The sequence below is a fragment of the Rattus norvegicus genome, chromosome 1, assembly GCF_021556685.1.
Source record: "Rattus norvegicus strain SHRSP/BbbUtx chromosome 1, alternate assembly SHRSP_T2T, whole genome shotgun sequence".
Lineage (NCBI taxonomy): Eukaryota > Metazoa > Chordata > Mammalia > Rodentia > Muridae > Rattus > Rattus norvegicus.
This window is the reverse complement of record NC_141534.1, coordinates 108,492,832-108,520,018: the sequence shown is the minus strand read 5'-3', so window position 1 is coordinate 108,520,018 and position 27,187 is coordinate 108,492,832. Positions and strand designations below refer to the sequence as shown.

The 27,187-nt window shown below is 44.9% G+C and overlaps 1 protein-coding gene across 1 annotated transcript in view; it reads left to right on the top strand.

Annotated features, from left to right (window-relative positions):
- The window catches only part of Hps5 (HPS5, biogenesis of lysosomal organelles complex 2 subunit 2), a 39,502-nt gene extending 12,533 nt beyond the window's left edge, over window positions 1-26,969 (top strand). Inside the window, 17 exon segments of the mRNA NM_001135612.1 lie at window positions 1,344-1,556; window positions 1,959-2,030; window positions 6,167-6,255; window positions 6,965-7,143; window positions 7,971-8,129; window positions 9,281-9,467; window positions 10,112-10,235; window positions 11,989-12,138; window positions 12,654-12,725; window positions 13,013-13,587; window positions 17,672-17,792; window positions 17,988-18,143; window positions 18,918-19,037; window positions 19,838-19,951; window positions 22,452-22,558; window positions 24,200-24,470; window positions 25,872-26,969. Of these exon segments, the coding sequence (NP_001129084.1) occupies window positions 1,344-1,556; window positions 1,959-2,030; window positions 6,167-6,255; window positions 6,965-7,143; window positions 7,971-8,129; window positions 9,281-9,467; window positions 10,112-10,235; window positions 11,989-12,138; window positions 12,654-12,725; window positions 13,013-13,587; window positions 17,672-17,792; window positions 17,988-18,143; window positions 18,918-19,037; window positions 19,838-19,951; window positions 22,452-22,558; window positions 24,200-24,470; window positions 25,872-25,932 (2,770 nt within the window). The 3' untranslated portion in view covers window positions 25,933-26,969.
- The last annotated feature ends 218 nt before the right edge of the window (window positions 26,970-27,187 follow it).

Here is a 27,187-nt window from a genome sequence, read left to right as displayed (position 1 = left end):
CTTTAAAAAAAAATTGCAACTGCTAAACTGGGCTTGGTAGCACATACTGTAACTCCAACAATTGATAAATGGAGGTAGGAGGATCAGGAATTCAAAGTTATCTTTGGCAATATGACAAGTAAGCAGCACAACAAATAAAATTATAACTTCTTATACTACTCGGTGTATTTCAAAGCCACCCCCAAGACAGGGTTTTCAGTGTAACCAGCCCTGACTGTCCTAGACTGGCTTTGTAGACCTACATTTGAATAAAAATACATGTATAAACATGCCTATATATACAAAGACCGGAAACAATAAGGGGACTATTAGAGGGGAGGAAGGAACAAGCACTAGGTTTTCTGTCTCGTAGATTCTGGGATTATATATAGATGTATGTATAACAAGCATGCGAGTGCATTTGGTTCACTGCATATGCATCAGCTGACCTGATCAGAGGGTAGATGTCCAGGACATGGGGAAGGGATCTAGTAGGAGAGCAGATGAGAGAGAGGGTTGGGGAGGTGAAAGGGTGATCTTGGCAGGAAAAGGCTGATGGGGAGGTAATTGCCAGTAAAGTCCATGACAGACATGTGTCAGATGTCAGAGTGAAACCTATTATTTTGTATTCCAACTATAAACAATTGTAAAAAGAAAGTCATCTTATAATCTCAGCATTTGGGAGGCTGAGGCAGGAGGACTGCTGAGAGAGAGGTCAAGTCATAGCCTGGCTGCATAATAAGTCCTAGGTTAGCCTGGGCTGCAGAGAGAGCCCTCTTTTGAAGCACACAAAACCAAAATTCAAACAGACAGGTAACAGAAACAGAATAAGTAAGAGGAGTTCTTTGGAAGGAGCAGGCTGGCTTTACACCCTCTGTGTCCCATGAAGCTCAGTTCTCACATCTAACTATCCTGCTAAGGGAACAGGATGCCCCGACACAGAATTTCAAAAGATCTAGGAGTTTAAGAAAAGGAAGAGTTCACTGGATGTTTGAAGTGGGGCAGGGCCTTGGACACAGTTGGAAAGTAACTAAAGAATTAAGTTTTACTGTGTGTAGGAAAGCAGTCAGTAGGGTTCATATGCAAATGAGTGGTTTTTAGCAGTAATGCCTTTGGATCTGAAACAGGCCTTCCTCATTCTGTGGGAGTAAACTGTAATGATGTGAGGAGCTCAGCTTCCTGTTTCAGAGTGGTTATGGGGTAACCAGCCTGGTTCAACCCTCGGTGCTGTTGTTTGCTAGTACAGTACTGACAGCAGAAAGAGGAATAGGGTATTGTGGGTGGGGTTATATGGCCACATTGTGAGTGCTTTAACATCTCTTTTTTGTAAGTAAACCTACTTTGTCTTTGTTTCTGGAAATTAGGGAAAAGTTTTGGAAGATTGGAAATAAGGAAAGAGAAGGAGAGTTTGGGGCGTGTTTCTTCCCTGGAAGGTGTGCTGGGAGCCAGCAGCCTCTGATCTACTGTGCCCGCCCAGGCTCCAGGATATGGGAAGTGAGCTTTGATGGGGAAGTGCTCAGTACACACCAGTTCAAGAAGCTCCTCTCAATGCCGCCCCTTCCTGTCATCACTGCAAGGTAGCCACTGCACGGGACTTCCTGGAGACGCTGGGTTAACATCTATGGTATTGTGGGATGGTCAAGATTTGATGCTACCTTTTAAGAGTGAGGTAGACTTTTTATTAAAAGAGAGAAACCGGGGTTGGGGATTTAGCTCAGTGGTAGAGCGCTTGCCGAGGAAGCGCAAGGCCCTGGGTTCGGTCCCCAGCTCCGAAAAAAAAGAACTAAAAAAAAAAAAAAAAAAGAGAGAGAGAAACCAGAACAGTCCTTGAACAACTGTCTTTCTTGTGCCTAGAGTGACTTGAATAAGGGGAGATGCATTTAGGTGCTTGAGTTTATCAAGTTGACCCTTTTTCTGTATCGCAGAAGGTATGCTTTTAGGTTGTGATTAAATCGTGAGCAGGTGTGTTTTCCTTCTAGCTCGGAGCCTCAGTATGATCACGCAGTTGGGTCCTCCCAGTCTTTATCGTTCCCCAAACTCTTGCATTTTAGGTAAGTGTCTCCTTTGCCCCTTTTTCTTTTTTCAGAGACCATTTGCGTTTATATTTAGTTTTCTACTTTTGTTGTTTGCTTTTCAAGAGGGGGGGTCTCTCTTTGTAGCCCTGGCTGTCCTGGAACTCATTTTGTAGACCAAGCTGGCCTCAAACTCAGAGATCCACCTGCCTCTGCTTCCCGAGGGCTAGGATTAGTGGTGTGCACCACCACCACCTGGCTTGTGTTTCAATTTTAAAAAATGGTGCTAGAGTTTGAATACAGGGCCTTGTGTAGCTAAGTTATTTCTCTACCCCTAAGCTAAACTCCAGAGGTCAGCTTAAAAATTTTGTTGTTGCTGTTGCTGCTGCTGCTGCTGCTGCTGCTGCTGCTGCTGCTGCTGCTGCTGGGAATGAAACTGGGAGTCTTACGCATGCTCAGTAAGCAGTCTGCCACTGAGCTGAACCCCAAGACAGAATCTTACTATGTTGCTCAGGCTAACCTTAAATTCTTGGGAACAAATGATCCTTTCTCAGTCTCCCAAGTAGCTGGGACTATTTTCAACTTTAAGCATGTGTGTGTGTGTGTGTGTGTGTGTGTGTGTGTGTGTGTGTGTGTAAAACATCTTTTTTTAAAAAAAGATTTATTCATTTATTATATATAAGTACACTGTAACCGTCTTCAGATAGACCAGAAGAGGGCATCGGATCTCTTTACAGATGGTTGTGAGCCACCATGTGGTTGCTGGGAATTGAACTCAGGACCTCTGGAAGAGTAGTCGGGTGCTCTTAACCGCTGAGCCATCTCTCCAGCCCCTGTAAAACACATCTTTAAAATTTTTATCTTGTCTTATTTTACACGTTAGAATGTTTTGCCTGCACATATGTCTGTACACCATTTGCATATCTGGTGCCAGAGGGCATCAGACCTCCTGGAGCTGGAGTTACAGACATTTGTGAGCCAGCGTGTAGGCACTAGGAATCGAACCGAGGTCTTCTGGAAGAGCTGTTGGTGCTTTTAACCACTGAGCTGTACCTCTAGCCTCATGACCAGCTTTAAAGGTTGATTTTATGTTAAGTTACCTTTGGGATGTTTGGAGATGACTGTGTTGATACAGCACTCAGTAATAAGAGAAACAGAGATCTCTTTCCAAACCACTAGGAGAGTTTCTAATGTCAGGGAGTGATCTGGCCGCTAACACTCGCTGGTAAAGATTCTCGTTCTACCTGGTGGGGTGCTGAGGTGATCTGGTCTGTCAGTGTTGGCATGCACGACATACACAGTTGTGGAGCCTGTTCTTGGAGGCCCAGTGGAACTTCAGCTCTCTGTCTTTTAGGTCCTCCGACAAGTAACTTGCATGAAAGGTCTACCCCAGGCTGACTCCGCTCATTCTCCCTTAGGGGTTAGCTCACCTCTCTGTGCTCTTGCAGAGTCGAATACTGAGCAGCACAGAGTACAACTCCCGTTGTCAGCTGCTTGTCCTGCCTGGGGGCAGGGATTGGCTTGAGCTCCACTTTACAGTGAGGAATTATTTAGTATCTCTTCTGCTAGCTAATGTAACTGACTGAGAACTCGGAGAGTAACAGTGGTGGTTATAGGTGCCTTTCATTGTGGCCACCGACTGGGCCTTTTCAAGGGGTAACCAACTTCTAAAATATAGTAAAGATGTTAACTTCTTTCCCCCAAAGGTTAAAATAATAATACTCATATCACAATGTATCTGGTATCCCTTCTTTTCTCTGACTTGGTTCTTGTTACTGTTTAAGATTGCCGGGGCTGGGGATTTAGCTCAGTGGTAGAGCACTTACCTAGGAAGCGCAAGACCCTGGGTTCGGTCCCCAGCTCCGAAAAAAAGAACCAAAAAAAAAAAAAAAAAAAGATTGCCTTCAACTCCTTGGTGCTGTGATCAGAGGCAAGTGCTGGCATGCCCAACTTCTTAACTTCTTTGTCTTCTTTTTTGACTTCTTAAATAATTCTTTCAGCTTTGCTGTCCCAGTTTATTATCAGAGACACTGTTTTGAGGGAATAGCAGCATGAATAATGTATGACGTATAAGCATGGTCTCTTGTCTCCTTCATTTAATGTAGGCTGCTGTTTCTTTAATACTCAATTTACTTAGATCACACACACACACACACACACACACACACACACACAAGCACATGCCCTGTATGTAGGGGGTCCTGGAGATCAGAAGATAGTGTGTTGGATCTCCATCTGCCAGACATGGATCCTGGGAACTGTGTGAGGGTGTCAGATCCCCTTGAACTGGAGTTACAGACAGCTGTGCACTGCCATGAACTGGGAATGAACCTGGGTATTCTGAAAGAGCAGCCAGTGTTCTTAACTGCTGAGCCATCTCTCAGTCCTGGTCATTCTTTCTAAGGCACTTTATAAATTAGGAATCTGAAATGGCTCAGTGCATAAAGGTGCCTACTGCCAAGCCCGAGAACCTGAGTTTGGTCCTTAGGATACACATGGCCAAGGAGAGAACAGATTCTTGCAAGCTGTCCTCTGATCTCCACAGATGTTCATGGTGCGTGCATTCCTGGACACATGGATACAAAATAAATAGAAATAAAATTTTTAGCCTGGTGTGGTGGCACATGCCTTTAGTTCCAGCATTCAGGAAACAGAGACCAGCAGATCTCTCAGTTCCAGGACAGCCAGGACTACACAGAGAGAAAAAAAAATAAGCAAAAACAAAAACAAACAAAAACTGGAATTAAAATAATACATTTTGCAAGTTGAATATCAAACTCATGATCATATTTATATTTACTCAGAGGTTATCTGACTCTTAAAGGCATTTTTCTAATTTTAGTGATTTTGAATTAGAACTTTTATCAGTTCCTTCATCTTTGTCATGTAGATTGCTTTCTTTAGGGATAGAGATCTTGACTTTCACATTGACAGAGTGTTTCATATTTATGCAAGCACTCAATTGCTGTGGCTATCACGATTGCTTTCATAGCCACATGAACCAGTTTTAGTACTGTTGAGTATTTATTAAAGGAAGCCCTGAGTTCTCAGGATTATAGGCTTCTGGTAGAGATGTTTGTTTCTGGAAAACATGGTGAAGCTGTGATAGCGTGGTAAGACATAGCCAGGCGCAGGGCGAGGTGCGAGGCTCCCCTCAGCTTCAGAGGGAAGTGGACCTGCGGGTGCTTTGTGAGTGCCTAGAGCAGGAGATGTCTACTGGGCAGGGCTCTGACCAGGAGAAAGGGGAGCTGTGTGTGCACCGTAAAGCCTGCTGCAGCTGAGAATGGCAGTGGATGACAGCCATGAGATACATTCTCACTTAGAAGAGAAAGATGACAGGAGAAGAGAGGCCAGTGGAAGGCCAGGGATGTGTAGGGGAGAAAGGGCCATGAGCAAGGATCAGTCTTTGCCTGGGGTCCAGGAAATGGGGAATGGCAAAGGATTGTTGGTTGTGGAAGTTAAGGAGTCCATTACTCTCTGAGAATTCAGTAATGTGGAGTAATCAGGACTCCAGGAGATGGGGGATAAAGGAGGCAGAAAGGTTCTGTGAGGTTCAGAGCGCAGCTCCAGCTGCGGTGCCCACTCCTCTGTAAGTGTCGGCCTTCTGCCCTGACGCTGGACAGCCCTGGCATGCTGTCTCATCTCTCGGACAGAGCAATGCTTACACCTTGGTGGGGCTAGAGCCGTCCTGCTCCTGGCATGGAGATGGCCAGGAGCTCTCGGCCTTTGTCATCTGCACACACTGAGGAAGGCAGAGTATTGCCTTTCCTGAGGGGGACACCTAAGGTAACTCCCTGTAAGTTCCTGGTCTGTTTAAATGAGTGTCTGTGTGTTATATCTGAGAAGCTGAGTAAGTGTCACATAAGTCCCTCTTAAAGGGTATTTCTTCTGCCAGATACCAGCCTTTTCTTTTTCTAGAAATTATTTGTGTTTGTGTCTAAATTTTCCTGTTTGGCACCATTTGACATTGTGTTTTTTATTGGGCTTAGAAAGGAGATGGTAAGGTTTGTTCAGATGGGTCATTGCTGTGTTTTCTTTTAATAGCCAACGAGAGATTGAGTCCAGGGAATCATAAAGTACTATGTGCTATAACCTGAAGGGGTTGTTTATTTTTGGTGGTGGTGGTGGTGGGGGTGGTGTTTTGGTTATTTGACTTCTTTTATTTTCTCTTCCAGTGAACACTGTGTGCTGACTTGGACAGAAAAGGGAATTTATATTTTCATTCCTCAGAATGTTCAAGTTCTTCTTTGGAGTGAAGTCAAGGGTAATTTTATATATAAATGATGATTCTTTTATAATGAAAAAGTTGAAAATGCAAGGAATAATTGTATGTGACTACCACAAAGACGATCAGTCCCTGTAGTCTTGGTTAAAACCAGGCCCATGCTACTAAGATGGCTTTTGGCGTCTTCTGAGAGAGAGAGGAGAGTGTCTTCATTGATCCATGTGTGATTAATTTTATGTGCTATGTTTTAAGGGGCATTAAATATAAAATATATACATTTGCTAATTTATATATTTGTTAGGATCCGTTCCTGTGAACAGCAGGTCGTAACCCTGTAGAACGTTCTCCAGCCCAAAGCATATTGCCTACTTTTTCACTCCCAATTCCTTGTCACAGGAAACAGTGTATTACACTTAAGATTTTTAGATCAGACAGCTGTATGGTCTTTTTGTTTTCTAATTTTAGAAAAGTATCTAAATATGAATTTGTCACTGAAGTTCAAGTATAAAAAGAGATCAAATTTAAGTGAGCCAAATCTTATTCACTTTATGGTATGACTGTAGCGCATGTGAAAATGGTAGGATTTCCCACTTCACTGCTGGGAATCAAGTGTGGGGCCTGGTCCATTGTAGCTAAGGGCCCTTTCACAAGCTGCATCCCCGCTGCGGCCTTACAAACAGTAAGAGGTGTTTGATTAGTATCCTGTCTCTTCACACTTGTGGTTTTTTTTCACCCTTGTTGTTTTTAGATATTCAGGATGTAGCTGTCTACAAGAATGAATTGTTCTGTTTGCACTTTAATGGGAAAATCTCACATCTTTCCCTGTTGTCTGTGGAACGCTGTGTAGAACGCCTGTTAAGGAGAGGCCTGTGGGACCTGGCTGCTCGCACATGCTGTCTCTTCCAAAACTCTATTATTACCAGCAGAGTGAGTTGGAGTTTACTTGTGAATGTCCATTATGGGTTGGTGAAGCCGTCTAAGCTCTCAGGATTGTTATAAAGCCGCTTGTCTTTATTAACCTTTCTGCATGACTTACACATGTCAAGTCTCCAAGGAAAGCATGACACATGTATCTGGGGCGGGTGAAGAGTAATAAAGGTAGTGTGGGTTTGGATTTTAAGAAAGTATCCGGGTTGGGGATTTAGCTCAGTGGTAGAGCGCTTGCCTAGCAAGCACAAGGCCCTGGGTTCGGTCCCCAGCTCCGAAAAAAAAAGAAAAAAGAAAAAAGAGAGAGAAAAAAAAAGAAAGTATCCGAGCAGGGCATGGAAACACACATCTTCAGACCTAGCACTTAGGAGGCAAAAGTCGGTGGGTCTGCATGAGTTTGAGGCTAGCCTGGTCAACAAAGTGAGTTCCAAGACAGCCAGGGCTACACAGAGAAACCCTGTGTTTGAAAAACAAAAATCAGATTAACTTAGAAATATATTTAAACTGTAGAGCTTGTTTTAAGAGTTCTCATTATACACATAGTAACTTGATGTAGAATTATATTCTGGCTAAGGCTTGCTAGCTTCCTTAGCCTCCTCAGAACATCTGTGCAGGCTTCTTCTTGTGAGAGGGACTTAGTGCTGTGGCTGTTTGGATACAGAAGCAGCTACACACAGCTGTTTTTTGTGGTTTTTTTTGGTTCTTTTTTTCGGAGCTGGGGACCGAACCCAGGGCCTTGCGCTTCCTAGGTAAGCGCTCTACCACTGAGCTAAATCCCCAGCCCCACACACAGCTGTTTTGTTGGAGTTTTCTCCTCCTTTCATTAGGGAAGAAAAACACTGTCTACAGATAAATTGGAGCATTTGAAATCTCAGCTGGACCTTACAGCCTGCAGTGAACTAATTTCTCAGCTGGAAGAAGTGATCTTCAAGTTTGAGCCTTTGGATTCAGCTTGCAGCAGCAGAAGAAGCTCCATTTCGTCACATGTAAGCCATTTCTTTTTAACTTCATTATTTAGTGCGTGTTGTGGGGAAAGAGGCAGCACGCACAAGCCAACAAACACAAATGGAGATGGGAGACAGCTTTCCGTACTCAGTACTCTCCTGCCTCCCTGTAAGTTCTGAACTCAGGTCATCTTACTTGGCAGCGAGTGCCCTCACCTTCTGAGCAGTTGCTAGCTTAGTAACTCTTTTAAGAGTGCTTAGGGGATGGAGGTGGGGGAGGCTGGAGAGATGGCTCAGTGGTTAGGAGCACTGACTGCTCTTCCAGAGGTCCTGAGTTCAAATCCCAGCAACCACATGGTGGCTCACAAGCATCTGTAGTGGGATCTGATAACAGTAAGAGTGTACTCACATACCTACAATAAATAAGTAAAATCTTTAAAAAAAAAAAAAAGTGCTTTGGATCACACAGCGAAATGAGTAAGTCCAAGGATCTTTTTGCTTTAATGAGTAAGTCCAAGGATCTTTTTGCTTTCCTTGTAGTATTTTTGGGGGCAATAGTGGCATGGAGATACCAGCTTTTTTGTTATTTTGACAGACTACAGTAAACTAGTTTGTAAGAGGGGAAGGTTATTTGGCATATGGTTTGAGAAAGCTTAATACATGGTTGGTTGGTGTTGTCCAGTTTTTCACTGAGCTCCGCTTCAAAGGCTCACCGTCTCCCAGAAGCACCATAGACTGAGCATCAGTGTGTGAACACATTCAGAATCCAATGTGTAACGGGAGCTTTCTTCCACCATGAACAGTGAAGGAAAGTCAGGTGTACCTTGAAGCTACATTTGTTCATGTCACTGTTTACTGCTTCTGTTCTCAAATGTTCTTCACATAGTTCCCTGTCTAGGTGAGGTTGTTTTCAGTTTGTGATTTCAGATGTTTTTTTGTCACTTGAGGTCTCAGAACTGTCTCATTCCAATGCCCTTCCTCGGTGCCTGCTTTCCAAAGACAGGACAGGCAAGCAATGTGGTGGGCGACATGGTATCACGGTATCATGATACCACCATGCATGGTGCCCAGACTCCTTTCACTAGTCTGTGCTGCCATTGACCTTAGACTTGAGCACTGGCATTCTTTGGGAAAAGCTGTGCTGTGTTACACAGGAGAACTTTGATTTTGAGGGGAATTCTTTTCATTTGTAGGAAAGTTTTAGCATCTTGGACTCTGGTATTTATCGTATCATCAGTAGTAGAAGAGGCAGTCAGTCCGACGAAGATTCTTGCTCCCTTCACAGCCAGACCTTCTCAGAAGACGAGAGACTTAAAGAATTTGCATCACACCAGGAAGAGGAGCAGCCAGAGCAGGGCTGTTGTGCAAACAGAAATGGAGGTGATGAGTGTGTCTCTTGTTGGTCACTGACAAGGAACAGTTGCTCTCAGTGAGTTGACAGGATAATCTTACGCAGAGTTTCTGTCAGGTATGAGTAAGTTGAGCATGTTAGAGACCAGCACCTGTAGATCTGCAGGTCACTAGAAGACAGTGATACATAGGCTGTCTTTTAACCTCTTGTTTGAACTAACATTTGTAAAGCACCTAATTTGGGTCATGCATCAAAAATGCTGGACAGGTTAAGACAGATCATTAGCCAAAATGATGAAGGTTTGTTCCCTCACTAACCACATTATGTTCCACCAGGAATGAAAGATGGCTCCAGGTTTGGGAGCCATTGCCCTCCTTTTCAATGTTCCAGCATTCCTGTGACTGAACTGTTGAGAAGAGAGTAGTAGAAACTCTAAACTACCTTTGTGGCTTGTGGGGATTCAGGGTTAGTAGTTGATGAAGGTACCTGGCTCAGTGTTTCATGTGGACCATCCATGCATCCCATAAACCTGTGTTCTGTGCTCATTTGTATCTGGGTCAGTTATGATTTTGGTATTGAATCCTTCATTTCCTTTGGTTTATTCATTTCTGAATTTGTTTAGTTTATAAAAAATCTTCCATGTGATCAGATTTTTGTTTTTCTCGTTTACCAGACAGTGTTTCCCACAGTCCAATGATGTCTGAGATAGATAAGGGGGAAGCGTTTCTGCCCTTCAACATTCCACTGCCATTTCGTTCTCCTTCTCCCCTCCTGTCTCTTCAGGCTGTTAAGGACAGGTAAGCAACCATCTTGTCATCTAATACCATTCTCATTTGGTTTTAGTTGTCACATGAAATACCGAGATGGAAAGGACATTTCAAAGGATAAAAAAGGTCTCTAAGTTTGTTAATATAAACTACGGATTTCTCCTTTTAACCTTGGGGAACTGAGTGTTCCTCTTCTTTTGCATAGCTGAGGATTTAAGTTCCACCCCAGACACAGCAAAAAGAAGTTCTTTTGTCTCCTCTCTGGTGTATGCCATAGTTTGTCCACGTGGAGGAAGAAGACCACTGTGTCTCATCAGTTCTCTGCTGTGTGGGCTCTAGGGATCTCACTCATCCTGTGGGTTGGTGGCCAGTGCCTTTACCTCTTCAGCTGTGTCGCTGGCCCAGTAGTCTGTGCGTGTGAAGGCTTGTCTATTTGTATTTGTGTGAGGCTGTGTGAGTCTTATGTGCACCGCTGTGTGTCTGTGGGAGCAGAACTGTGGTGGATCCTCTGGACCTGGAGTTAGAGGTGCTTGCGAGCCTTCGTGGGAGTCTGGGACTGAACCAGGTTTTTTTTTTTTTTTTTTTTTTTTTTTTAGATTTATTCATTTATTATATATAAGTACACTGTAGCTGTCATCAGATACATCAGAAGAGGGCATCGGATCTCTTTACAGATGGTTGTGAGCCACCATGTGGTTGCTGGGAATTGAACTCAGGACCTCTGGAAGAGTAGTCGGGTACTCTTAACCGCTGAGCCATCTCTCCAGCCCTGAACCAGGTTTTCTAAAAGAGAAGTAAGCACTTCACTTGCTGAGGTGTCTTGCTGGCCCTTTAGTCCTTGGTCCTTTCTCTTAGTCAGAATTGGAGCTTTTCCCCTTCTGGAGACATGTCTTCACTGTGTAGCTGCAGCTGACGTGCAACTCCATTTGTAGAATGGGCTGGCAGGTCCACCTGCCTCTAATGTGGGGTTAAAAGTACGCACCACCACCCAGGAGAAATTAGAGATTTTTGAAAATTTTTCCCAGTCTTGACCCTGAGAATGAGTGAGAAGATGTATCTTCTGCTCAGCTCCTTACCTGTGTCCTGCTGAGTACACATCCTTCTTGTCTGTCCTTCTGTCTGTAGCTCTTGTGAAAAGTTGGGAGCTAAGTTCCACGAAGAAATCCTTGTTCTCTGAGTTGGAAGTGGCTAATGGTCACATGTTTGCCTTGCCTGAGTTGAAGGAGGCATGGCATTGCAGGGACAACTGGAGTAGAAACCTTCCCTTTAGCAGTGACTCACTGGTCTCAGGACAGTGGGTGGTTGTTGCTGCTGTTGTTGTTGCTGTTGTTGCTGCTGCTGCTGCTGCTGCTGCTGCTGCTGCTGCGTTTTTGTTTTTGAGGCAGGATTTCTATGTGTGGCTTTAGCTGTCCTGGGACTTGGTCTGTAGACCAAGGTCAGCATGGTCTCAAACTCACAGAGCTCTGCCTGCCTCTGCCTCCTGCCTGAAGGCTGGAATTAAAGGCTTCTGTCACTACCAGCCATCTTCACGACAGTTCTATAAACACAGTGAGTCACTTTATCGTAAGTTTATATGAGACTCATGTGAAATGTGGTTCATTAGAGAAGTTATGAGCAGAGTCTGTCTTGTTATTAAGTTCAAGCTGGCTTAATAGTACTAATGCAAACAAAGAAACATCAGAAACCAGTGTTATAGCAACTGTGATATATAACTAGTGTTATGTATCAACTCTTGACAGTGCTGATATAATTTCATGTTAGATTTTTGATATTTGACTTCCAGTGTTTCTAGCTTTGTGCGTAAGACTACTGAGAAGATTGGCACCCTTCATGCAAGCCCAGAGCTGAAAGAGACATCGGAACCCAGGGATGCTGACCAAGTTCATGAAGAGGAAGTGAGTGCCGTCACCTGCCCTCTGGAGGAGGACACTGAGTAAGCCTGTGACTGAGTCTAAAATGCTAGGGCAGCTGCCAGTGTGCAGAAGCCATAGACGGTGCTGTTGGAGACCTGTGTGTGTGACACTGCTCATTGTTATATAGCGCAGAATCTGCAAATTCCACAGTTCACAAAGAATTAGTAACTGTTGAGACCGAGTTTCCATCTCGTACCGCATTCACCTTTCTCCTTCTCTGTCATCTTGTCACACTCCTGGAAGGACAGAGGAACGTTAGATGAGGAGGAGACGAAGAGGATCAGGCTGTGTCCTAGCTCTTCTGACTGCTTGTAACTTTACCTCTCTACTGCTGTCTGGGCTGTCAGCACTAGGCCATTGCTTGATGAGTGAGAACAGAATATTTAATGAGATACTGGGGGAAAGGCTCTTGAAGGCATTGGAACACGTAATGTGCTTGCCATTTAGTAAGGAGTAGAAGCCTTGGTCTAGGTAAGAAAGCTATGGTTGCCCTGTTGCCTGTGAATAAGATTCTTTCTTTTTCATGTTTTCCTAGGGAGAAAGAAATCCATCAACCTCCTGAAGAAGACAGGCTTCAGGGACTCAGAGCAGCGACAGCAGAAGCAGTGTGAGTGGGGGTGGGGGGTCTACAGTGCGTGGGCTTGCCCCCTGCACTGCACCAGCGCTGGTCTCGGCTGTCTAGGTCAGAGGTAGCCTTCTCTGCAATGGATGTCACCAATCAGTAATGTGCTCCAGAGTCAAATGTTGTCTGTCTTGTAGGCTTGTGGGATAATTGCCATTTAAAATGCTCGAAAACAGCATTTATCCCAGATGGGTGTGCTTTGTCAGTTACATTTGCTTAAATTGTTTTCCAAGAACAAATGAGACAACTTTACATTGATCTGTTTTATACAGGACCAAGTTACTGGACCCCCTGGTTTTGTTTGAACCCAAGTTGCTAAGAGCGGTTTTACACGAGTGGCTTTCACAGTTAGAAAAAACATTTGCCATGAAAGGCTTTGCTGCCATTTCCAACACCAGCAGTCTACCCGAGAAATCGAACCTGGATACGCACCTCCTCGGTGAGTCAGAAAAAAGAGTATTATGTGAAGAGAGTGGAGAAGAAAGAAGGGTCACCTTAGGCACTGAAGAACCTGGCGGTCAGACAACCTGTGACTCTGTAAGCAGCCTGAGTGAGCCCTCGGCCGACAGTTTTCAAGTCTGTCCTCCTTACGCCATAGCAAACAGCCTTCAGAAGGACCTGGTGGAATTGACAACGTTGTGCTTGGAACTGAACGTGTTGACCTCTGCGGTGGAAAGCGATAGTAGACACATGGACTGTGCTTTGCAGCAGCTCTCTCCAGAGACCCTGGCTTGTCGTTTCCTGAAGAAGTACTTTTTTCTCCTGGACTTGAAAAGGGCAAAGGAGAGTGTCAAGCTTAGTCACTACAGCCCCTGTGTTTGGGACACTTTTGTTGAAGGACTAAAAGGTAACTGTTGTGGCATTACCAACTGTAGAGGCATTTTATAGTGTGGGCACTTGACTAAAGATTTGGATAGAAACCTCTCCTCTGTCTGGCCAGACTCCCTTCTGTTTTCTACTCACCCTTAAAAAAATACATATTTGTACATACATATACACATGTATGTGTGCTTCTCTCTATGTATGTGTGCCATATGCATACAGGTGCTTAAAGAAACCAGAGAGCATCACATCCCTTCATCCCTTGGAGCAGGAGTTGGAGGTGGTTGTGGGGCTCCTCTTGAAGATGGAAGGAATCAACCTATGTCCTCTTCAGGAGGCAGCACGTGCTTTTATCTTTCCAGCCCTCCCCCCCCACCCCCGTGTGGTGTGTGTGTGTCTGTCTGTGCGCGCGTGTGTGTGCATGCACACACGTGTGTTTCCGTGTGCATGCATTTGTGTACCTGCATCCATGTGTGTGTGTGTATGTGTCATGGCACAGTTGTAGTCAGAGGACAACTTTGGAGTCCGTTCTCTCCTCCCACCCGTGGGTCCCTAGGATGGAGCTCAGGTGTCAGACTGGTAGTAAGCATCTTTTCCCACCGAGCCATCTCAATGGTCCTGTTTCCCATAATTTAAGCTTTAATATTTCCTTAAACATTGACTTACTTTGTTACTCTTAGTTTATTTTTCTTAAAGTGACATTCAGGAAATGACATAGCAATGTTAGAACAGTTGGGGTTAAAGTAAAATGTTTATGAGTGTGGATATGGGAAGATAAGAAAATCCTTTTGGTGACTTGCTAACACAAGAGTACATTGAGTATACCATATACTGAGAAGTGTGGTGAACGCTTGTAACAGACTTCAGAGTAGACGGTGCTAATGCTTTTTCTAGATGAGGCGATGGAGGCAAAGAGACAGTAGCTAGGCCGACTAAACTGCTGTAATGCATCGTCCCACTCAGATAGAATATCTTAGTTCTTGTTTGTGTAATACTCTGGGAGAGGTTCCATTCAGTCAGTGGACAGCTCTCTCTGCAGAATCCTGCTCTTGGGGCTCCCTACAGTGTTTTCAGCTCTCTCCTTTCCTAAGGTTCATGGCCAAGGTGGGCTGCTGTGTCTGGGAGAACATGTAGAATGTGCTGTCTGCTGAGTGCTACTTGGTGGTGGCTTATGAGTCTTGTTTAACATTATGGTGGCGAGAATCCCTTCCCCCAGTACTACCTAAGTGAGAGGGAATGGAGGAACTGTCCTGTTGTGTGAGGAGGATGGGAGCTTGTAGGTCTGTGTTGGCCATGCAGCAGTGTCTGCTCAGGCTTGGCCGCAGCTCCCGCTAGCTGCCATCCTCATGCACATGGTCACACGCTTGCTCTTTTCTCTGCTCTATTAGCCTGTTTTTGAAGTGGTTTATTTCCCTTCAGAGTTCTGCTTGAGTAATAGATGCCGTGTTGTCTCCAGTAAGTGAGACTGTATTTTTTCACTGCCCAAAGTGTACTGCCTCAGGGAAACAATCTCGCATATTGTCTAACTTAAAGGTCTTTAGCTACCTAGACAGTGCATCTGTAGTTACAGGTCTGCCTCAGCTCACGTGGAGCTGAAAGCATTGTGTGTGCTGTGAAATAAGAAGCAAGACGCTTCTTTTCACAGTGTCTCACTGCTCCTAACTTAACTTGGTTTTCTTCTTTCTCCTGTGTGGTACTCAACCTTGATGCCTAGAAATTGGCAGGAAAGTTGAGTGCTGTGATGTTGTTACTGTGTCACAGCAGGCCAGAGCATGCAGGGTGTGGCTGACATTTGGGGTACCCAGTACGAAGCCTTCCTCGTGTCTCCAGCTCTTTTAAGTTCTTGCCTGACATAGTCAAATGGGAAGCCGTTTGGGGCGGATGCTTTCTTTTTTAAGTAGAAGCTGAATACTGGCTTTTAGATAGTTACCGCCTTCCGAAAATGTTTCAATTACGAAACGTGTTTTGTCTTAATTAATTTTGGGGATCAGAGAGATGGCTCAGAGTGTGTGAGTACTTGTTGTACAAGGCTGGAAATGAGAACACTCTCCACAAAGTCGTCTTCTCACCTGTATGTGTATGATGTTGCAGCCGTTCCTGCCCCCACACATGCACACACTCACTGATAATAAAGTTATTTTTTAGATTAACATAGAAAGTAAGGGGTTTCATCATAGCATCTTCATATGTTACATACTTTTCCTCCTTCATCCCCTGCCTTTTCCCTCTTTTCAGCTGCTGCCTTTCCCCCTCCAGTTCTCTTCTGCTCTCTTCCTTTCTCTGTATCCACACAATAGAAAACATATGGCATTTCTGAGTCTTTCTGAGTCTGGCTTATTTTGCTTAACATGATTCAGTTCCATCCATTTTCCCACAGATGTCATGATTTCATTTTCCTTTGACTGCATACATTTCATCTTCTACATGTCCCACATGGTCCTCTGATGGACACACAGGCTTGCCCCGTTTCTTAGCTGTGGTGCAGCTGACGTGGCTGAGCAGGTGTCTTGGTGTGTTGACTGGGGTGATGCCCAGCAGTGATGCACCTGGATCGTATGGCAGAACTAGTTCCAGCTTTGGGAGAAACCCCACAGTCATAGCGACTGTGCCAGCTTGCATTCCTGCCAGCAGCGAGAGCGCCAGAACCAGCTGAGTGTTTTCTTGATGGAAGGCAGGTTCTGAAACTGTCCTTTGGTATATGTCTTCAGGACCATCGGAAACTACTGGAAGAAAAACCACAGCCACATTTTACTTAAGTTCAGAGTCGTACCATTTTTGCTTTCTCTTTTCGTTTTGTTTGTTTTGTTCGGTTTGTTTTCTTTATTTTATGTATATGAGTACACTGTCACTGTCTTCAGACACGCCAGAAGAGGGCATCAGGTCCCAATACAGATGGTTGTGAGCCACCATGTGGTTGCTGGGATTTGAACTCAGGACCTCTGGAAGAGCCGTCAGTGCCCTTAACCGCTGAGCCATCTCTGCAGCCCTGTTTGTTTGTTTTGAGACAGGGTCTTTCCCCAGAGCCCTGGCTGTTCTGTTACTCACTCTGCAGAACATGCTGGCCTCAGACTCATGAGCTCTACCCGCTCTGCCTTCCAAATGTTGAGATTAAAGGCATGCACCACCAGTGGCTGACCTTTTTTCTTTTTTTAAACCAGAAAAGTATTTTTTTTTAAATTAGATTTCCACTCACTTCATTCACTGAGCTTGGCTGTAAATGATTTCTGACTGCTCCCAAAAGTCAGTTCTTTCTTCTTAAGGATGAAGATTTGCTTGATTGCGGTTGATCTCTTTGTTGTTGTTGTTTGTTTGTTTGTTTGTTTTGGTTTTATTTTTTAAAGGGCAACTATTTTCAAATCAATTTTACTTAATTTAATTCTAAAAGATGATATGGGTTACAGGTTCTGTAAAAACTGAGCAGATTGCCTTTGATAATAGAGATATGTTACTTGTAAGCACACACATACATGGTACACACACTCACATACATACATACACACACACAGTACACGCACATGCACACAGTACACACACACACACAGTACACACACATACACACACAGTACACACACAGTACACACACACACAGTACATAGACACACACACACACACACACACACACACACACACAACCCTATAAGCTTATTTTTTCAAAGCGTAATAGTCACTTCCACTGTTGCTATTTGTTCTTTCGTCCTCTGACAATGGCACTATGTGAGTCGGAGGAGAGGAGAGAGGAGGCTTAGAGGTTAAGCCAGTGCTTGCTGCTCTTACCGAGGACCTGAGCTTGGTTCCCAGCACCCACATCAGCTGTCTTACCACTCCGGTGCCAGGGGACTCAATGCTGTCTTCTGGCCTCTGGGTACACCAGCACACACACGCACCAAAATAAAGATTCTGCTGAGTTTTATTTCCCAGTTTAACTTTGTGGCCTTTAAAGGTTGAGTTCACGTCCTGGTAGGTTCTGTTCTTATTTCCTGCAATGCTTAACTGATCTTGGGGTCTTGTGCTCGTGGGTGACAGTAGGCTGTGCGGAAGGCTGTTGAGAGCATGTGTCGTGAATATCTGCAGCAGAGAGGTGAAGGGAAAGGCCATGCTTTTATTTTCAGAAATGGCAAGTTCTACTCCTGCCTACGTGGAGATGGGAGAAAGAGACCTGCCCACCGGGTTACAGTTGCTGGATGGCTCCGTCCCTTCCCATAGTCCCCTGCTGATTGCCTTTGCCGCCCGGTAGGTTGTCCTGTGTGTTGTTTGTGCGAACTGAAACAGCTGCAATGTTTTTATGGCTTACTATCTGATTTGACTCATTTGCATATTGTGCATCGTATTAGACTGTTTGGTTTTACTTCTAATGAGTCCTAAGTCTAACCAAGCCATATTGTGGCATTGAAATTGGAGACTAATGTGCTCTGTTTTCAAGTGCAGGCTGTATGACAGATTTGGGGAGCCTGCCCTTCGAGCCTTGATCAAGTTTTACCCGTCCATCTCACCTTCCGACATTGCGCAGCTTTGCCGTCGTCATCCGGCTCAGTTTTTGGCCTATCTGGACAGTCTGGTGAAGTCCAGGCCCGAGGACCAGTGGTGAGAAGGCGTGCGTGGTCTCGATCCCCAACGGTCACATTTTCATTGTCAGCTACTCTAGAAGATGAGGATTTGGGCAGTTTTAATCCCCTTCCCCCCCATGGCACACTCTGCAGATGCACACATACCACACTTGACCTCCTCTCTCTGACAGTCTCAGGTTCTCTAGAAAACGAAGTGGTTTGTGCTGGAGAGATGGCTCAGTCGTGAAGAGCACTTGCTGCTCTTGCAGAGGACTGGGGTTCTATTCCCGGAATTCACATGTCAGCTCACGACAGTCTGTAACTCCAGCTATAGGAGATCTGAGGCCCTCTTGAGTGAACTGACGGTAGTGCATACATGTGGGGCACACACAGGGAGGCGACACATACATAAAATAATGGCATGGCAGGGCTTCAGCTAAAGCAGACAAGCTTCTCACCCCCGGCAGTGAGTGCTTTTCATTGTGGAGGCCCAGCTCTCTGAGTGGTTCTCTTTCCCAGTGCTTTTCTTCTCCCAGCATGGGCCATCATTTCTCTTCTCCGTAACAGTAAACTCCCATTTCATCATTAGATGGGAAACGTCCTTTCTGTTTGCCACACTGACCTCCTGACACCCACCCCCTTAGCTTTCCCTCCTCACCTCAACTTGGCTACGCATTTAGCAGACTGGTGCTCTCATTGGCGCTGCTAGTCCTCTAGGAGCTTTCAAGTTACCCCTAATCTTTTTCTTTATGTCCCTTCATTTGTTTCCTCTCATGAGGATTAGTGGTTTTTCTCTCCAACTTGCTCTCAGGCCATCCTTCCTTGAGTTCCTTCTACAACCAGAATCTTTAAGACTTGAATGGCTGCTTTTGGCAGTGTCCCATGATGCTCCACCAAGCACAAGTACAGTGGATGATGAAGGACATCCCAGGTAAGCAGTCTGACATGTTCTCTCACTTAGAGCGTTCAGGCTCACTTTAGGAACAGCAGTAGAAAAACTTAACCCTGTAGCGGGAGTAGTGAGATCACATATCCTTGCTAATCCTAGCAGTTCTGAACACTTGTGAACTCACTGACCCTCTAAGAATCCCACGATTCCATTCAGGAAAATGCACATTCATGTAAACATTTGCACATAACTTCAAAGAGTTCAACTGGTCTGTCTGCAGCTTTGTAGACCAACAGTAAACCCTGGATTAGCCTATCTTAAAGAAAAGAAAATGTTTTTTTTTTAAAGGTATGTTAATTAGTTTATAAATGTACCCCTAGTATCTGAAAAACAAAAACAAAAACAAGAAACCTACCAGTATGTGCCTCAGAGACAGTCCTTGTATTTTCCTCTAGAAAGCACTTCGGAAAGCACTGCCTCCTGCCAAGCGCCTACCTTACTTGATTTACATCATGGCAAAAAGCCTAGGAAGATGCATAGTGGGTGTGAGTGATATACTCAAGGTTTTGATTGGTATTACAATTGAACTCAGTACCTACATTCTAGGCGGACACCCTAACACTGAGTTATACCCCCAGTCCCTATTTCTGGTGTTTGTTTGTTTCATTTCGAGATGAACAAGTTATAAGAAAAGTAGCTATTTTTAATTTTTTAAGAGCAAGATAGAAATATTTGGACATAGTGGAATATGCTTCATTATATAGCCTTTCCTAGTAGACGATTCTAAAGTGCTTCATGGGGTTTATTCCAATCTAATTGGCTGTATTTTTTTCATTTCATAGGCCCCATTCACACCTGCTTTCTTGGGGTTATAGCCAGCTGATTCTTCTTCTGATTAAACTTCCTGCAGACTTTGCAACCAAAGAGAAAATGACTGACATCTGTAGGTCTTATGGGTAAGTGAGGACGTGTGTAGATACTGTGTGGAGATTGGAATGACCCTCTAGTGATGGTCCTGCATTGGTGTGCCTTATTATGCAAGGATTCAATTTAACACTAAAATGCAAATGCACCTTTAAAGAAAGTACTAACGTTTTTATTTTCTGTGCTTGGCTCTCTTGCCTGCATGAATGTTTGTGCACCAGAGACCTGAAGAGGGCATCGGGTCTTCTAAGAGTTGTAAGGCATCATACAGGCCCTGAGTATGGAACCCAAGTCCTCTGTAAAAGCAGCGGGTAACCTTGACTCCTGAGCCGTCTCTCCAGCTCCACACCTTAAGGATAGTAAACATCAGCTGCCTTTGAGGTGTGTCCCTGTATTATGGGGAGAAAATGGCCCTCCTGAGTTCTTTGTATTCTCTTGGCCCAGTTGCTATAGCCAGTCCTCAGGTCCTTTCATGTCATTTCCATGCCTGTTACAGTAATGAAAAGATTTCCAAGAAGGGAGAAATCAGCTTAGGCTCCCTGGAGGGAAAAGGTTGGGACTCAGCCCTGGAAGCTGTGGGCTGAGTGGGTCTGCTAAGGGGAGCAGTAGAGGATGAGAAACTCGCACATTAGTGAGAGGATGAGTCACTGTCCCTGGTTCAGCTTCTGCTCCATGAAGCAGAGTGTTTTAGAGGGACCTTTATCTTCCTTTCCCCTTAGACGGAATTCATGCGATGGCAACTATGTGATGCTTGCTTGTTCATTGACATTGACGGATGGGGTGGGGAGGGGGCATGTGCATGCCATGTCATCTGTTGGAGGTCAGAGAACAGTCTAGAGTTGGTCCTGGAGATTCAGGTTGTCAAGGTTGGCAGCAGTGCCCCGACCTGAGAAACCATCTCTCTGGCCCCTTTTAGACTCCCTGGAGATTATATCTGGTGTCATGCGGGAGAGAGCAAAGCTTGCAGAACGGGTCATGTTAATTATTACAGGATGCTGGGTTGGTGAGTAGGGAGAGTGCCAAGGAAAGGCCCATGGGTTGAGATTGGGAGACACATTCTGATTTTGTTTTCAATATTTAAACTTAAAAAAGTAGGGGCTGGGTTCAGGGGTTAAGAGCACTGGCTGTTTTTCCAGAGGATCCAGGTTTGATTCTAAGAACAACCATCTGTAATTTCAATTCTTGTTGTATTAATTATTTAAACTCAATAGTGGGTTTCTACCCCACCTTAGATCATTTAGTTCCCAGATAAAAGACACTGAACTTTTATATTTATAATAAGCCTTTAATGCACTAGAGCCGAGCAGAGATCTCCCCTCTAAGCTATAAGAATATACTTTGCCATCAATAACCTCAACTTATAACTTGCTTTGTTCCAAGTTCCATCTGGGCAGCTCTAACTCCAGTTGGCCAGCCCAGGGCCATGTTTTCATGACTCACCTACCCCATGGTGTCTTCTCTCTCTACCTTCTTTCCTCTCCTCATGGTCCCTGCCTCAGACCCCCAGCCTGGGAACCAAAACACCGCCTAGCCTGTGTCTCTCGTGCCCAGCCACAGGCTGTAGGCAGCTGTGTTTATTCACCAGTCAGGGATGACTTGGGCGGTAAGGTTACACAGCATCACTTGGGTCTGTGTGAGAATTTCCTGTCTCCGGGGGCAACCAGGGTCAGTATTTGCATTACAATACCTGGCAACAGACCAAACCTCAACAAATTCTGGGGGATCTGACCTTCTCTTCTAGCCTCCACAGATACCAGACATACATGGGGTGCATACACATACATGCAGGCAAAGTAGCCATGTACATAAAGGTACATAAAGCTTTGTTTCTCAAGTGCATCAGATCAAGGCTGTTAAACAGAAGTTTGTGTGATAATGGAAATATTCTACTGTACTCCCCACCTGTGATCATCAATTTCTAATTACAAAACTGATTTTTATGGACTGGAGAGATGGCTTGGTGGTTAAGACGCTTGCTACTCTTTCAAAAGACTCAGGTTCAATTTCTAGCACCTACTTGCTAGATTAATTTTACTGATTAATTTTAGTTTCAGGGGATCTGATGCCCTCTTCTGGCCTTTTGGGTACCAGGCATGTACATTACACACAAACATGTATAGAGAAAAATATTTATGCATACGGGGGCTGGAGAGGCGGCTCAGGGATGAAGAGCACTTTCTAGAGGACCCAGGCTCAACTCCTAGCATTTGCCTGCCACCTCACAGCTGTCTATAACAACAGTTCGAGGGCGTCTGTTACCTATTTCTCTCCCTCCCCATTGGGCAACAGGCAGACATATGGTGCACAGACATACATGTAGGCAAAATGCAATATACATGAAAAAATTTATAGTCTTTTGTAATAAATAAAACTTTTTAAAAAGGACCTATCTCAAACAACAAATGAAGCCTGCATTTTAATTTTTACTGACTTTTACCTTAAGCTTTAATGAGCACATGTGGCTAATATGGGCAGCGCGGTTCACAGACACTCACTGTCCTTCCTCCTTTCATCAACTTCCATCCCTTTAAGTTTCTGGCCTGGATATCTTACCCTCTGTCTGGAGCTGGAGAGGAGGAGGGAGGCCTTCACCAACATTGTGTATCTGAATGATGTCAGCCTGATGGAAGGGGACAATGGTACGTACATCCCACTGCTCATTCCTCAGTGGAATTCCAGAACTGAGCTGTTCTGGAAGTCTCTCCTCCTTTCAGTAAGCAAGTCTGCTGTTTTAGTGGTTGTCTACATAATCGCAGTAGCTGTTGAAATTGTGGGGGCTTTGCCTACTCTTTGGCATATTCTGCCATCTTTCCTATTTAGCAACTGTTTTAAGCATTATACGCCACATTTTCCATATACAATGAGACAACAAACTCTTGGGATACACACTTTCATGCCTGCACAGCTCTTTTTATGTATGTGAGTACACTGTTGCTGTCTTCAGACACACCAGAAGAGGTCATCAGATCTCATTACAGATGGTTGTGAGCCACCATGTGGTTGCTGGGAACTGAACTCAGGACCTCTGGAAGAGCAGTCAGTGCTCTTAACCACTGAGCCATCTCTCCAGCCCCATAGCTGGCTTTTATTCTTGCCCACTTTAAAGCTCTTTCAGTTTCAGCTGCCAGAATGATTCTTAAACAAAAAAACAAACAAATAAAAAAAAAAAAAGGACTGGCAAGGTGACCCAGCAGGAAAGAGCACTTGATGTTCTTGCAGAAGACCAGGGTTCCGTTCCCATCACCCCATGTTGGGTGGGTCATAGTTGCCTACAACTCCAGCTCCAGGGACTCTTAACTCCCTTTTCTGGCTTCTCTAGATTCCAGTACACATGTTCTCACGGAAATGCATATGTGTACATTTTGCATGTGTGTATTATGCACACACACACACGCACACACGCACACACGCACGCACGCACGCACGCACACACCAATAAAGTAAATCAGTTGAGCAGTGTGGCTCCCTCCCTGAAAGCCCTTGCACTGAGCCCATACACAGTTCATACTGTTAGCCGTCCGTAGCCCGACCTGATCTATCATCCTTACTGCATTGCCATATGCACTGTAGGCTGTTTTGTTTTGTTTTATTCTGTTTTGCTTTTCGAGACAGGTTTCTCTGTGTAACAGCCCTGGCTGTCCTGGAACTTGCTCAGTAGACCAGGCTGGCTTCGAACTCAGAGATCTATCTGCCTCCTGAGTGCGGGGATTAAAGGGGTCTGCCACCACTGCTGGTTCACTGTAGTCTTTTAAGACATCTCCTTAACTCAGCTGGTTCTTTGCTGTGTCACATTATCTTCCATGTCTCCTGAGTCAGAAGTACAATCCTCTTCACTCCCTGCTTGCTCCTACTCCACGTTTGGATGTCATGGAGATGCAAGCCTGTGCCCTCCTGCCTGGCTCACCCTTTAGCCTTTGCTCAGATGTTAGGTTCTCACGGAACCTTTCTCAGATGCTCTGAACAGCACCCACAGGTCTCGAGTTCATTGTTCTTTCCCTTAGCATACGTAACATGGTTTGTGAGTAGTGATGTGCTCGTACATTTAAGGCCTTTACTAACCTGCTTGCTGCAAGATTGGGGGGAGTGTCTGTTTTAGTCCTCATTGCAATTCTAGGATGTTATGTTTAAGAATACATTTTAGTTCTGTGTATTCAGAGGTTCGTGCTGAGGTGAAGAGCCTCTGTTCTTGACTTCGATTTTAAGGGCTCTTACAGTTCTGATGCTTCATGTATGGAGCCTGTGTGTTTTGTGGTCAACCCCACTGTTGTTTCTGTGTACAGGGTGGATCCCTGAGACCTTGGAGGAATGGAAGCTTCTCCTACATCTACTACAGAACAAGAACACAAGGCCAGCTCCTCAGGAGTCACTAAATGGGAGCCTCAGTGATGGGCCTACCCCCATCAATGTGGAGAATGTGGCACTCCTGTTAGCTAAGGCCATGGGCCCAGATAGGGCCTGGTCACTGCTACAGGAGTGCGGTCTGGCCCTTGAGTTGTCAGAAAAGTTTACCAGAACCTGTGACATCCTGAGGATTGCTGAGAGAAGGCAGAGGTAATGCCACCCTGTTGTGCACGCTCTGTGATGCCTGGGCACATGGACCCCCTCAGACTAGCGGAGGGAGACGGATGGGAGTGCAGAGACTGTATCTGTGTCCCTCCTGGGTACACAAGGAGACTGAGATACACCTGCTGGCCATGGTGTAAAAGAGGCCAAGATATGATTTACTCACAACCAGGGTCAGGATACTCTCAGGTTAGTTATGTGAGGGCCCTAGTACTGTGTCCTCGGTGGGGTTGACATTGCCAGGCCTGAGGGCTCAGGCTTGTGAGCTAGCTCCATAGAAGACACAGGCAGGGGGTTGGGGATTTAGCTCAGTGGTAGAGCGCTTGCCTAGCAAGCGCAAGGCCCTGGGTTCAGTCCCCAGCTCCGGAAAAAAAAAAGACACAGGCAGGAGAACCACGAGTTCAAAGACACACAGGGCGATTTAATGAAATCCTGTCTCGAAAAGTTAAAAAAAAGGCTGGGGATGTAACTCATCATGCATGAAGCCCTAGGTTCAACATATAGTTAAACACACACACACACACGCACATACCTGGGACACACCTGTAATCTCAGCCCTGAGGATACTGAGACAGGAGGATCAGCAGCCTCAGGCCAGCCTGACTGATAGCAGTAATTACTGTCTTGTAGAAAAGGAAAGCAAGTCCATGTGAAATTGCTGTCTAGAGCATTTAGTTACTTAGTGTATGCATTTGCTGTGTGGCCGATCTCCACCGTATTCTCTTCTGTGAACTGGCACACACCGTAACTATGAGCCAGACCTTTCGTCCCATAGCCTGGCAACCACCGTTCTATTTGTTGAGTTTGAGCATCCCAGACCCCTCATCTGAGTAGACTGAGAACAGGATAGCTTGATGATCCCATATATAATACACCTGAGAACAGAAGTATTTCAGCTTTCAGAATGTTTTGGACTTGGGAATATTTACATAAATGTAAAGTTTTAAAGATTTGCATTAGAGCTGCTTACCTGGTTTGCATCTTCCTAATGACTATTGACGCTGAATGAGCAGTCGTGCTTACTGGTTTTGAGATCATCTTTGGAGAAACAACTAAGGCCATTGCCCATTTTAGAATCAGGTTGATGCTTTAGTGTGGAACTCTATCAGTTTTGAAGTATAAGTACCTGTTACCAGGTAGGATTTGCATATATTTTCTTCCACTCCAGTTGCTGGTTTATTCTGTTGATCCCTTCCTTTTTTTTCCTCCCAACACCGGGTGGGCATTGAACCTGAGGCCTTGTCTGTGCCTGGCAGGCATCAGTCCCCTGCCTCACGGCGTCCCACCCGCAGTACTGGCTTCAACCTCTCACATCTACAGAGTTTTTCATTTGCTACCAAGAATGAATGAGGACAACTGAACTTGCTTGTTTCTTTCTTGGGATTTCAGAGCGCTGATACAAGGCATGCTTGAGAAGTGCGACCGGTTCCTCTGGTCACAGCAGGCCTAGTGGGAGATGTACTCTGACCAAGTGGAATCCTGCTCTAGAACCTTCAGAGGGCTTTGGCACAGAAGGAAAGAGGACATCCCAAGCCACGCCATGACCGGAAGGACTGTGCCATGCTGCTGCAGCTGCTGATGCCTCACCACCGCCTTGGCCCTCGGTTTCTGTGGCTCTGTGACGTCAGAATCTCTCAAGGAAAGCCAGCTTTCAGAAGCAGCGGGTTGTCTGGAAGCAGCATGGGGTGCTCCCTGCTGTGTGGAATTTACTGTGTACAGTGAATCAGGGAATTGGTTTCTACTGAGGCAGATCTGTGGGTGCCGCAGCTTTGTTACAGAAGACAGATAATGTTCTAATCTGCAGTTTAGTACCTTTTCCTTTCCGTTTGTCTGAGGTGACTACAGATTACTGAGTGAGGACCCGGAACAATGACACCGTTCCTGTCGGCATATGTAATAAATACTAAAGATACAAACCAGAGTTTTAAGTAAGATTACCATATCTGAGTTGAGCTCAGTTTAAAGTATTTTTCCAGTATTTATTTGATATCTTCTAATCTAAACCTATCTATACTGACTAATCCCTGGAAACATATGATTCGTAATTTTTAAAGAGCGGGTGATCAAAACACTCATGCCCTCTCTTCTATTTTTTATTGAGTCATGCACTTTTTTCCTTCCTTCCTTCCTTCCTTCCTTCCTTCCTTCTTTCCTTCCTTCCTTCCTTCCTTCCTTCCTTCCTTCCTGGTGGAAACAGGGTCTTGATCTGTAGCCCTCGCTAGCCTGGAGGGCGCAGGTTTGCAAGGCTGTCTCAGGCTGTCTCGACTTTACAGATCTCCAGCCTCCAGGATGTTAAGATTAAGGGTGTGTGCCATCACACACATTTTTAACATTTATTTTTAAAAAGCCATAGTAAGAGAAAGCCATGTACTAATATAAATTATAGCAAATGATTGTATTAGTCAAGCCATGTAACTAGATTGCATTTCTGAGGCTTTCTGTAGCCTCTTGCATTGGTAATAAACAATGAAGTTTCTTTAAGCAGAACATGGACATGAGATTTGTTTGGAGCAATTTGAAGGAATGTATTAGGTAAATCCAGTGTGGAGTAGTGCAGATACATCAAATGAGCGACCTGTTTCTTTTTCCCAATTTATAACAAATTAGAGAAGCCATACAGTCTGACATAATTACCCACGATCTTGGGTATGGTTTGGCCAAGGAGACAGAGGGCTTCACAGGGGGGTTTAGCTTTGTGGGATGTG